The sequence below is a fragment of the Abramis brama genome (genome assembly GCF_963993115.1).
Source record: "Abramis brama genome assembly, chromosome: 16".
Lineage (NCBI taxonomy): Eukaryota > Metazoa > Chordata > Actinopteri > Cypriniformes > Leuciscidae > Abramis > Abramis brama.
In genome coordinates this window covers 17,608,522-17,620,302 of record NC_139978.1, presented here as the reverse complement: position 1 = coordinate 17,620,302, position 11,781 = coordinate 17,608,522, and the positions used below count along the sequence as shown (strand labels likewise).

The 11,781-nt window shown below is 39.3% G+C and overlaps 1 protein-coding gene across 1 annotated transcript; it reads left to right on the top strand.

The window, feature by feature from the left end:
• The first annotated feature begins 716 nt into the window (after positions 1 to 716).
• piwil1 (piwi-like RNA-mediated gene silencing 1) lies at positions 717 to 11,490 on the top strand. Its single transcript, XM_084087014.1, has 20 exons — positions 717 to 790; positions 868 to 979; positions 1,073 to 1,201; positions 2,875 to 3,089; positions 3,194 to 3,315; positions 3,401 to 3,481; positions 3,566 to 3,763; positions 4,007 to 4,115; positions 4,198 to 4,324; positions 6,194 to 6,311; positions 6,392 to 6,506; positions 6,598 to 6,785; positions 6,863 to 6,935; positions 7,018 to 7,218; positions 7,295 to 7,398; positions 9,251 to 9,321; positions 9,939 to 10,092; positions 10,177 to 10,302; positions 10,614 to 10,761; positions 10,863 to 11,490. Exons 1-20 carry the CDS (start codon positions 722 to 724, stop codon positions 10,977 to 10,979), a joined length of 2,577 nt encoding a protein of 858 aa, XP_083943140.1. The 5' UTR covers positions 717 to 721; the 3' UTR covers positions 10,980 to 11,490.
• Positions 11,491 to 11,781: the final 291 nt, after the last annotated feature.

Sequence of the window (11,781 nt, the reverse complement as noted above, 5' to 3'; positions counted from 1 at the left end):
ACTGTATTTGACTGCTTGAGTGCAATAAGCCGTGTAAAAGAATTGAATTTGGAATCGCACACTGTCCGAGAGACGGCTTTGTGTGTGCGTGCTTCGGGTGTGAATCGGGCAGCACGAGTACCGCAATGAGTTGTTTACCACAGCTTATTGTGTGTAATAACACATTTTGGGGGTGTTGATGAACTCGATCTACTCCATCTATTTTGATCATCTATTTTGATCATAGTTCTGAATCCGCTTCAGACGTGAAAGAGTATTCGCTCGCTTTGACGCATCACGCCGCGTTCTGGGCGCACGCTTTGAATGTGTTTTGCTGCACACACATAATTAATACACAGTGCGTGAGTACCAAACAGAGAGACGCGGTTACTTTCGCTTCGCTTCTATGTGCACTTGAATTTTTATATTGACAATGCTTAAAAAGGTGCAAATTATTAACTTTTGTGAAGATGCAGCACTGGCCCGTTTGGGCAAGTGACTGATCCGTCAACTGGCCCGAGTGTCTTTCACGCTGGCCCTGGGCCATCGGGCAGTCCTTATTGTCGAGCCCTGACTTATTAAGCTTTAAGGATCGGTATTGGCTGATCATGATGACAAGAAATCGGTAGTCGGTATCGGCTGCAGAAATCCTGATCGGAGCATCCCTAATGGTAATTATAACTTTACTTGTGTACAGCACTTTGATTTGGAATAAGCCCAAGCATTGTGAAGAAGCATCAAAATGACGGGACGAGCAAGAGCGAGATCAAGAGGCAGAGGCCGTGGTCAGGAGCCTGCTGCTCCTGGCGCGGTGAGTTTATTTATAATTATTTGAATATAATAAAACTTAATTGAAATAAACGTATTCATATTCCAATTCATCTGCAGCAACCACCATTATCACAAGAGGCTGCAAAGCCTGTTATGCCCACTCCACCTGAAGGACAGCTGGTGGGCAGAGGGAGACAGAAACCTGCACCTGGAGCAATGTCTGAAGAAGGTAAGTGCATTAGAGCAACAAGTGGAAATATATACTCTGTACTATGCTATAGTATACTATAACATTCACGAACCCCACTTCTTCTTCCTGTAGTGATGCTCCAGATTTCGGCAGGCTTTCAGCAGGTAAAGATAGGGGAGAGAGGTGGGCGCAGGCGGGATTTCCATGATTCTGGTGTCCACACTCGCCAGCTCATGGAACATGTGAAAGAGTCCAAATCAGGTAACACCAAAATGTTAATGAGCATTTTTGCCCTTTTGGAAATGTGTCAGGGTTGGGTATTGGCACTGGTTTCTTGATTTGAGTCTGTTTAATAATTTCTACTTGATTATAAATTAGATTAAGTTAGATGAATCCTTTAGATATGGGAATATTTCAGTTCAAATGACAAAATTATTTAAAAAAATTGTTTCAATTAAATGTTTTAAACTTTCTATTCACAAAAGTATCAAGTAGCAAAACTGTTTTAACATTAATGATGAAAAGAAATGAAGAGTTTGGTTCCAAAACACGATAAATCCATTTTGATTAATTTGAGTAAAAATGTGTTTTCTTTACCAAGAATGTGGCAAGATGAAAACCACTATTTTCTGTTTCAAACTTTCACATAGCATCTTTAGGTTATAATAACAAAACAAATTCAAATCCAGATTTTGATTTTCAAAGATTTATTATAAAAACTGATAATATTTTCCCCAAAATGCAATAAATTCATAACACTTTTTTTCTCCAAATGCAATTAATCCATTGAATCAATATAAAAGTTATTTTTCATATTGAAACTGTTGAAAATACACAACAAAATAAGTTGATCCACATATGACAGCCTCTGAACTCGGTCAATATCTTATTACAGGTACTGGACTAAAAATACATTCAATCAGCCATCGCTAGGAAATACCTCCTGAACTTTTTTGACGGCGATCATCTGTAAAATAGCTTAGTCCTGCTCGGTTTTCGTTGACTTTGAGTAAAACAACTGAAAGTTTTTCAAAAGATCCCCTGGGTTCAACGTGTCAGCGTGACAGAAGTTTGATGCTGTCGTGTGAGAACAAGCAACAGCCGGCATTTCTCTTCCTCCCGGCCTCGTTTTCTTAATCTCCTCACGTAAATGATTAGATTTCGATGGCTTACGTTTCTTCCCTACCGCAGAAACCACCACAGGTTCATCAATGCCGTCAAAATTATAAAAGATTTTGTTTGATTGTTGATCAAAAAGTACAAAGTAGATAGGAAAAACTAGGATGCCGGGTGTATTCAAAGCGCTGCCGTTACTGTTTACAGTGCGTGGAATGATGCGCTGTGATTGGTTGAGCGGATTTATCTCATTCTGCAGAGAAAGGAGACTGGCGTTTGTCGCGGTTTGGAAAGAAAGGGAGAAAACATGACAGAATAACACGGCGGATATCGCATTTTACGTAAAATTTAAAATTGACTTTTCAATACCGACCCTATACAATACTGATTTTAGCAGGAACTCAATTTTTTTTTTAAATGGCGTTTATCGCGTTTTGGAACCAAACTCTTCAAATGTTTCTTGAGCTGCAAATTAGCATATTAGAATAATTTCTGCAGGATCTTGTGACACTGAAGACTGGAGTAATGATGCTGAAAATTCAGCTTGGCAAGCACAGGACAAAATTACATAATAAAATATAATAAAATAGAAAACATTTTTATATTTTAAACATTTTACAACATTACTATTTTTACTGTATTTTTGATCAAATAAATGCAGCCTTGATGAGCATAAAGAGAATTCTTTCAAAAGTAATTAAAAGTCTTACGTAACTTTACTTTAACCATTGAATGGTAGAGTATATTTCCCACATTCATGTTCTGGTGTTCAGTTGTATTAATGTGTGATACTAGATTTGAATCTCTTCCTGTGACAGGTGTTTCAGGCACTGCCATTGAGCTGAGGGCCAATTTCATGCGCCTGATTTCACGGCCTCTGTGGGCTCTGTATCAGTACCACGTGGACTACAAGCCACCTATGGAGTCCCGACGCCTGCGTTCGGCTTTGCTTTTCCAGCATGAGGAGACTCTGGGCAAAGCACATACCTTTGATGGAGCAATTCTCTTCCTCCCAAACAAACTGCACAATACTGTATGTTTTTACATTGTGCACATTATTTAATTTAATTGCTTTTTGTGAGGCTTTGGAGTGTGGATTTTATTTGATGGTCAATGATACGTTGATTTTGCCCGTAGGAGACAGTCCTGTGCAGTGAGACCAGAAATGGAGAGAAGGTTGAGATCACTGTCACACTGACCAATGAACTCCCGCCATCCTCTCCTGTATGCCTGCAGTTTTACAACATCCTCTTCAGGAGGTAATCACAGAATGCACTCTGTTTGAAATATGGCTGTTATGTATGAGGTGTTTAAACTTCTGGTCCTGTTTATTTTGTGTTGTAGAATCCTGAGGATACTAAACATGCAGCAGATCGGACGCCATTACTACAATCCTGATGATCCATTCAACATTCCCCAGCACAGGTTATGAGAGAAGTGTGTTGTGTGTCTGTGCACACATACCCGCTGCTGGAGAATGATTGTACAATGGACCATATCTGTTTGCAGGTTGACAATTTGGCCTGGCTTTACGACCACCATCCTTCAGTATGAGTCAAGCATCATGCTGTGCACTGATGTGAGCCACAAGGTTCTGCGCAGTGAGACGGTCCTGGACTTCATGTACAGTCTGAGGCAGCAGTGTGGAGACCAGCGATTCGCTGAAGCCTGCACAAAGGAGCTTGTGGGCCTGATCATTCTGACCAAGTAAAATGAGCATACACTTACATATACTCTGCCGGTCAAAAGTCTCTTATCCTCACCAAGGCTGGATTTATTTGATCAAAAATACAATAAATCAGTCTTATTTTGAAATATTACAATTTTGAAATATAAATGTGAGTTTTTCTTGGATGGATTTAATACTTGAAAAGTATTTAAATAATTTGTAAAAGTGGTTTAATGTGAGAATGTACAAACAAATGGTGTTTAATAAATTATTATTTATAGGTACAATAACAAGACATACAGGATCGATGACATTGCCTGGGATCATACCCCTAACAACACATTCAAGAAGGGAGATACAGAGATCTCGTTTAAGAACTACTTCAAAACGGTAGCTTAATAATATAGGGAATTCTTTTGACACCAGTTGCAGAATTTTATGGTTGTACTCAAGTCATTCTCCTCCTCTCCAGCAATATGGTCTGGACATAACAGATGGCAACCAGGCTCTTCTGGTTAGTCATGTGAAGAGACTTGGCCCTGCAGGACGGCCTCCACCAGGACCTGCCATGCTCGTTCCAGAGTTCTGCTATCTCACAGGTAGGTCTTTTAAAAACCCATTAAAATGGTTTGAAGAGTGCTGTTTTCTTTCATGTGATGTATCTGGATGCACTGCATTAGCCATAAAAAAGGACTCATCCTTTTTTAATAGCCAGTATCCTATAGTTTATTGCAATCAGGGTTCGTACAAGGTGCTTAAAATGCTAGAAGTACTTGAATTTGACTTTTCGAAATTTAAAGGTAAAATTTGTAATTTTTTCACCGCCAGAGGTCGCATTTTTAAAACGATAACAAAGACGAAGCTTGATGACGCTATGAAGGAGAGTGGAACGATGGATGTCGTTTTCACCATCCAGAGATGTATGGAATACACAAATCATAAATTACATCAGCTAATAAGTTAGTTTTTGATCACACTATTTTATGTCATCGTAATGAATTACCTGCGAGGCATGCAGACATTACTCATGAAATGTAATGTAGAGAACTGCACTCCCACGGGACCCAACGTAACAGAGTGCGGCGCGGGACTAGATTTGATGGCCGGGCGCGGGTGGTAATGCACTCGTGTGTGTGCGGGTTGCGGGAGAATAAAATGATTCGCGTAACTCCTGCAAAATAGAAATATCTATAAATAAAACATCGAAAAAATTATAAATTGTTATTCATCTGTTGCACAAAAGCAACAAGAACAACTAGAACAAAATAGAAACGATTTACAGGCCAGAGTTTCTATTTATAACATATTTGCAGTGTTGAACAATAAAGCCAATCACAGGCTAGGGCTGTGCCGGTAAACTTGACAACCGCACCACCGCGGTTGTAAAGCGCCCCCGCGGTGGCTGAGTAGCACTGGCGGTGGTCCGCCAAAACACTTTTTTTTAATGTTTTTATGTTTAATGTTTTACATATATGTATTATATATATATGAATATTATGACAGGAGTGAAGCAGAAAGCTTTGTTTACTAAAGAAATAATAGGTTAGCAATTAAATGTTACATCGGAGCCATGGAAACGTTGTGTGTGAGCCCATAAATGTAAGCTTTGTCGGCTTTGTATTCTGTTTTGCGATCTAGTCACCCGATTATCAGCGAATTTAACAATATTCCATTAGTTATTCCACTGGACATGGAATCTCTTGTTTCTTTTCCCAAATCTTCACTCACTCACGTCTCACCCATTTTCGCAGGGGATTATAAACGTTTCTTACTTTGGTTCGCTTTTAAAGTGCCCCTAGTATGTATGTTTGAAAATGACCTTTCATGTAGTGTGTAACATATCTCTAACGAATGAAAACATCCTGCAAAGTTTTAAATCTGTATAAAGTTATTGTCTTTCAGAAGTAAGAGTGTCATTGAAATGAATCGTTTTTCAAACGAGTCATAAGCCGTTTCATTGTGACGTCAAGACGAACCATTAGCATATTGCCCGCCCACTTATTGCGTGCACAGACACCAGGGAAAACTTGAACCCCCTCAAACCGGCAGCTGATTTCTGTGGATACTGGATAGCATCATGTCGAGAAGATGCTGTGAAGTGCAGTGAAGCAATGCGACCCTATAAGTCATGTGACAGCATGGCTAATGCAGTGCATCCATATATCATTCATACTATATAGAACATATTATTTTAATGTTTGAAGGTTTGTTCCTTATCAAATTTCAGTACCTACTCAGTGAATGATTTGCTTAGTCAATGGCAAGTGGTGTTTATATTAAGGTGAAGGGGAAATTTTTGTTTTAGAGACTTTCATTGTGCAAAATTTGTGGACACCTCAAGGTAAAATGTGATGACCTTAAAACTAATAGACATAGAGTAAAATATGAAACGCATTTAAGTTTTGTTTTCGAGTGTAAACAACTCCCTGACCTGACAACTCCCTGACATGCATTTGTTTGCCTTGAAGGTTTGACAGATAAGATGCGAGCTGATTTCAACATCATGAAGGATCTTGCCTCGCACACAAGGCTGAGTCCTGAACAGAGAGAGAGCAGAATTAACCGCTTAATCTCCAACATCGACAGGTTCTGTACCAGCCCTATTGATGTGTTTTGTTTCTTAATTATGAGTATTTATATATTTTATCGGTTCTCACATACACTAGAAATGGAGACGTGCAGAACGAACTTACTACTTGGGGTCTGAGCTTTGAGAACCGACTGCTGAGTCTGAATGGAAGAGTTCTGCCCTCTGAGAGGATTATACAAGGAGGCAGAGCGGTAAGACAGACAGTTTCACATCCCAAAAGGCATTCATAACGTAACCGTTTCATTGAGGGCTTGATTATTTTCTTTCATTTTCATCTCTTAGTATGAGTATAATCCATGGGCAGCTGACTGGTCTAAAGAGATGAGAGGTCTCCCTCTGATAAGCTGCATAAATCTGGACAACTGGCTGATGTTCTACACACGCCGGAATGCAGAAGTTGCCCAATCTCTGCTTCAAACTCTCAACAAAGTGGCTGGGCCCATGGGAATCCGCATGCAGAGGGCCATCATGTGAGTTGTGTGAAACTTTGAATGTCCAAAATTTTCCATTCAATTTTCATGTTAATAAGCATTTCCTGCCCAAGCAGGATTGAGTACGAGGATCGTCAGGAATCTCTCCTAAGAGCCCTGCAACAGAACGTATCACGTGAAACACAGATGGTGAGACTAGTAATCACATTCATGCACAATTTGAATATCCAGACTGAACTTTTGTTTCAAACTGCTTCTGTGCCTTCCATAGGTGGTTGTGATCCTGCCCACCAATCGAAAGGACAAGTATGACTGTGTGAAAAAGTTCCTGTGTGTGGACTGCCCCACTCCCAGCCAGTGTGTGGTGTCTCGCACCATCAGCAAACCTCAGGCGCTTATGACTGTGGCCACCAAGATTGCTTTGCAGATGAACTGCAAAATGGGAGGAGAGCTGTGGAGTGTAGAAATCCCTGTAAGACTCTCAAATTACTGTGGCTCTGTTGGCTTGTGCCAAGTGTCCAATTCCAAATTGAATCTTTGTCTTTCAGCTCAAGCAGCTGATGATCGTAGGCATAGACTGTTACCATGACACCGCTGCTGGGAAGAGATCCATCGGAGCACTGGTGGCCAGTCTGAACCACGGCATGTCCAGGTGACTGTCCACTGTTTAAACAAATATAAGCTTAAAATTCTGTGCTCAACATTATGTTGGACTGGTTAGGCAATAAAACAAAAGTCTTACTGTGAATCAGGCATGAAAACTCCTCACCTTTCGGCGAAATTCGCCGTTCTAAAACCTAAAATGGTCACCTACGTGATTTGTGCAGATCCGATGAGAAAATATTTATGGGGGGGGGGGGGGGGGGTCGAGGTCGAGGCCAGCATTTATCCCCTATAAAGTTACCATAAACTTCGCAGCTTTAAAAAACAATCATCATTCCTAATGCCGAAACATGACAGCCAATACGAGTCAGAGTAACGTAAGGGCAGAAATGTTTTCAAAGTCTTTTACACCGCGAGTCTGACAACTGGACACACTGCCGAACAAAGTACCGCACGTCGGAAAGCAAGCCTGAGGTAAGTTAGCTTACAATGTTAACTGTCCTGTCAGATACAGATAGCGATGTTGCCAATGTCATTATTTTTAATTTTGACATAGAAGTGGGCGAGATAATAGCGGGCGCGGGCGCCGTGAGCGCTGAGCGAGCAGGAACAGTGCAGTGTTATTCATTGCGCGGCTCGCGAGCCTCATGTGGCTCGCCAAGCTTTAATTTGTGGCTCGCATGGCGATAAATAATACGGTGATATGATGCATTCACTAGAGATATTTCATAAAAACATTAACAAGTAGGGCTTTAACATAACCCGTTAAAAACTCAAAGTGTCAGCTCTATTACAAATAATTTCGATCGGATTGAAAGGGGTGGTTTGTCTCGAGAACGTGAAAAAATTTGATCGATTGAAAACCGAAACTGAAAGGACAACGTATGACGCGCTGAACGAGCTGTTCTCCTGATGAATAAAGTGTCATATAAATGAGTATCCTTTCATTCTATAATTCTCCTTTCACTCAGCATCTGTGAAGTGAAGCAGGACAACGGCCCACCAGTCCTTGTTTCAGATTATCATACAGACGACTGGTTTGGGGCATTTTTAATGCGTGATAAATAGTAGTAGTAAATAGTTTTTTTTCTCTGACACCCGATGAAACACGTAGATCAGCGGCCCATTGGTTCTTTTCTTGATTGACACTGGGCTAGCCCAATCAAATCTTTAATGTGAAGTATAGAAATATACTCTTTCAAGTATAGAAATTAGTACAAAACTAATTATGAAAGTTTCCTTTATTTTTCAGTGCATTTGTTTTACAATATATGGCTATTACTATCATGGGATTAATATTATAACTATTATTGTAGTAGTAATGTAGACAGACACTGTAACTAAAAGAGTTTTCAATTTTTCTTTGTTTAATTTGCACCAGATTGATGAATTTAACATCAAAAAGCACAAAATTTTCGTACACTGGTAGCCTAATACTATGCCAATGCAGTTTACATGTTTTGGGGGGTGGGGGGGGGGGGATTCATCACTGTGGGGTATAGTTAAATTCTATTAATAAATGAGAATTTTGTACTTATTTCAGCTGTTCGTGTTAACTCTCACGCGTTCCTACTCACTCATTACATTTATTTATTTATTTTTATTTTTTTGGGGGGGGGGTGTATATGCCACATCCTTCTCACCTTTTTTACCCCTGACCTGTTTTCATGCCTGTGTGAATGTTTTTCAGGAATCTGCTAAACATTTGAAGTAAGTGAAAGTCGAGTTTTGAGTTAGAAGGGAACCTTGCATTTTGGCTATTGATGGACTAGATAGTCAATAGGATTTCTTAGTGAAAATAATACTGTTGTCATTAATAATTCTGCAGTTAAAAGATTTCAGAATCAGATTATGTGGTTGTACAGAATTGTTGTATAATGTCGCTTTTGTTTTCTTTTCAGGTGGTTCTCCAAGTGTGTCTTGCAAAACCGTGGTCAGGAGATCATCGATGCACTGAAAGGGTCGTTACAAGGTGTGAAATGTTGCAAAATTATTTTGGTTATTAGTTTCACCTTGCTGCTTTGGCTTTTCATTCCAAATTTGTTTGACTTTAAATGAGTCCGGTGGGTTTTTGGTTAACAATCTCAAGATATTAAATACAACAAAATACATCAGTAATACCCCAGTGATTTAAAAAAAAAATTATTTATTTTTTACTTCTGAAAAAGGCAGTTGCTAACAAGCAGTTGAATGGCACTACAGAGTTTGTTGGTGACATTAAACGTCATTCCGCAGAAAAGGAAAACTCCAATACTTGCTGGGCTACTTTCACAGCCTTGTTTTATGGTTTTGCAAACTATTCTCTCTCAAACATTCCAACTTGTAGATTTTAAATGAGATTGAAAGAGTTGTTGGAAACTTAGTGGGGGTTCATTTCTAAAATCTTACTTTATAGACTAACTTTAGCTTTATACTTCTGCCTATTCTATTTAGGCTTTGAAATTCATAAAAGTTATTAATTTGTGAAGGTTATCTTGATCAAAATGCAAGAATTCAAATTTAGTTTTTCATCACCATGGTGATGATGCGAAATTGTAGGTTTGCTTACAAAATACATCATCCCTATACTGAAGCTGTGTCTCTCTTTAGCTGCTCTGAAGGCCTATCTGAAATGCAACAATTCCCTGCCCTCACGCATCATCGTGTACCGAGATGGAGTTGGAGACGGCATGCTGCAGAGCGTGGTGGACTATGAAGTTCCTCAGATCATGCAGTCCATCAAGACCATGGGACAAGATTACGAGTAAGCCACACTTATGCAGACACATTCACACTATGGGGATGTTGAATTCCTTTGGTTGTATTCACATTTTTGTTTTGCATACAGGCCCAAGCTGACAGTTGTGGTGGTGAAAAAGCGCATCAGCTCCAGATTCTTTGCTCGGATTGATGGCAAAATTGCCAACCCTCCTCCTGGAACAGTCATTGACACTGAGGTCACTCGTCCAGAGTGGTGTGTATAGATTCTGCTGTATCACGATACTGGAATTTATAACTTCAATACGATACCTTAAAAAATATTGATATTCAATACCACAGGGAAAAACTGATATATATATATATACTGCCATACAGATTTATTTTGTGATTATATGGATTTGTTTTGAATGGACACTTGGTATTACACATTTATTTGTGCAGATCATAAAGGTTTTAAAAAGTCTTGCAGTTGATTTTAAAAACTCTCCAGATAGCCTAATATTATCCATTTTGTATTAGTACAATAATGCAAACCGCTCATCTTAATGCTACGTCTGCTTTCAGGTATGATTTCTTCATAGTAAGTCAGGCTGTGCGCTTTGGTTGCGTCTCGCCTACGCACTACAATGTGGTGTTTGACAACAGTGGCCTCAAGCCAGATCACATGCAGAGACTCACCTACAAACTCTGCCACATGTACTACAACTGGCAGGTAACAACCAATGTAGATCAGTATCACACAACTGCTAATAGCTCTACAATACTGTGCCGTCTCGTGTATTCTTCATGGCTGTCTGTCTTCTTTCTCTGAAGGGGATTGTCCGAGTGCCTGCACCATGTCAGTATGCCCACAAACTGGCCTTCCTGGTTGGACAGAGCATTCACAAGGAGCCAAACATGAACCTGGATGACTTCTTGTACTACCTGTAACCTGCTTAAGTGATTAGATGGAGGGTCTGTAAGAATAAATTGGCCATTCTTAGTTTCTAAGTTGAATTAGTTGAGTGAAAAAGTATATTATCTGGAGAACATTTGTTTATATTCCTACATATAATGTCTTGAGAGAGAAGCAGGTACAAAAATGTTTGTTTGTAAGGGAGAAATGCTTATGTTCCTACTTTTTTCTTTTAAATATTCCCTTCTATTGTTCTGATGTCTTGTGAAGATAAAGTCCCCGTTTTATGTAAAGGGATAGTTCAAATCGCAGATTTCTTGGATTGTGTTTAGAGGCTCTGTTAATTGAATTAAACATTTATTTTCTAGTTTCCAATATAAAAGATGAAGAGTTACATTTGTAGTGAATGTCTTAAGCGTTCATGTACTGCATTCATTCATGTATGGTTTTCATGTTTCACACAATTAAATGGTAGCGATTGTAGATTAAAAAAAGGAAAGAAAATTTCCATGTAACTTAAATCAGAAGTATTGGAAAGAGCTAAAGATGAGAAAAATAAAGTATTGATGTGTTGTTGAAATGCAGCAGGATTGAGTCTTATTGCAGGGCACTGATTTGAAAAGAATAAAGCTCAACTTCCCATGGCTTTCTAGCTGTTTTTGTTAAAACTTGAATTAATTAAAAAATATACCATTTCTGAAAACATTGGCGTGAATGAATTTTCAAATTTCACTTCTAACGGTTTACTGTGAGAGAGTAACTACAGGCGGCGCATGGAGGCTCAGTAAACCCAATCCTCCATTGAGTCGCATAGAAATCTTAATTATCTTACAATTC

What these genes read in the sequence shown, in the direction of transcription:
- piwil1 (XM_084087014.1), top strand. Translation starts at nt 722, where the DNA reads ATGACGGGACGAGCAAGAGCGAGATCAAGAGGCAGAGGCCGTGGTCAG. An exon ending in CGCATGCAGAGGGCCATCAT is followed by an intron (nt 6,786 to 6,862) that starts GTGAGTTGTGTG and finishes CTGCCCAAGCAG; the next exon opens with GATTGAGTACGAGGATCGTC. An exon ending in TGTGGAGTGTAGAAATCCCT is followed by an intron (nt 7,219 to 7,294) that starts GTAAGACTCTCA and finishes TTTGTCTTTCAG; the next exon opens with CTCAAGCAGCTGATGATCGT.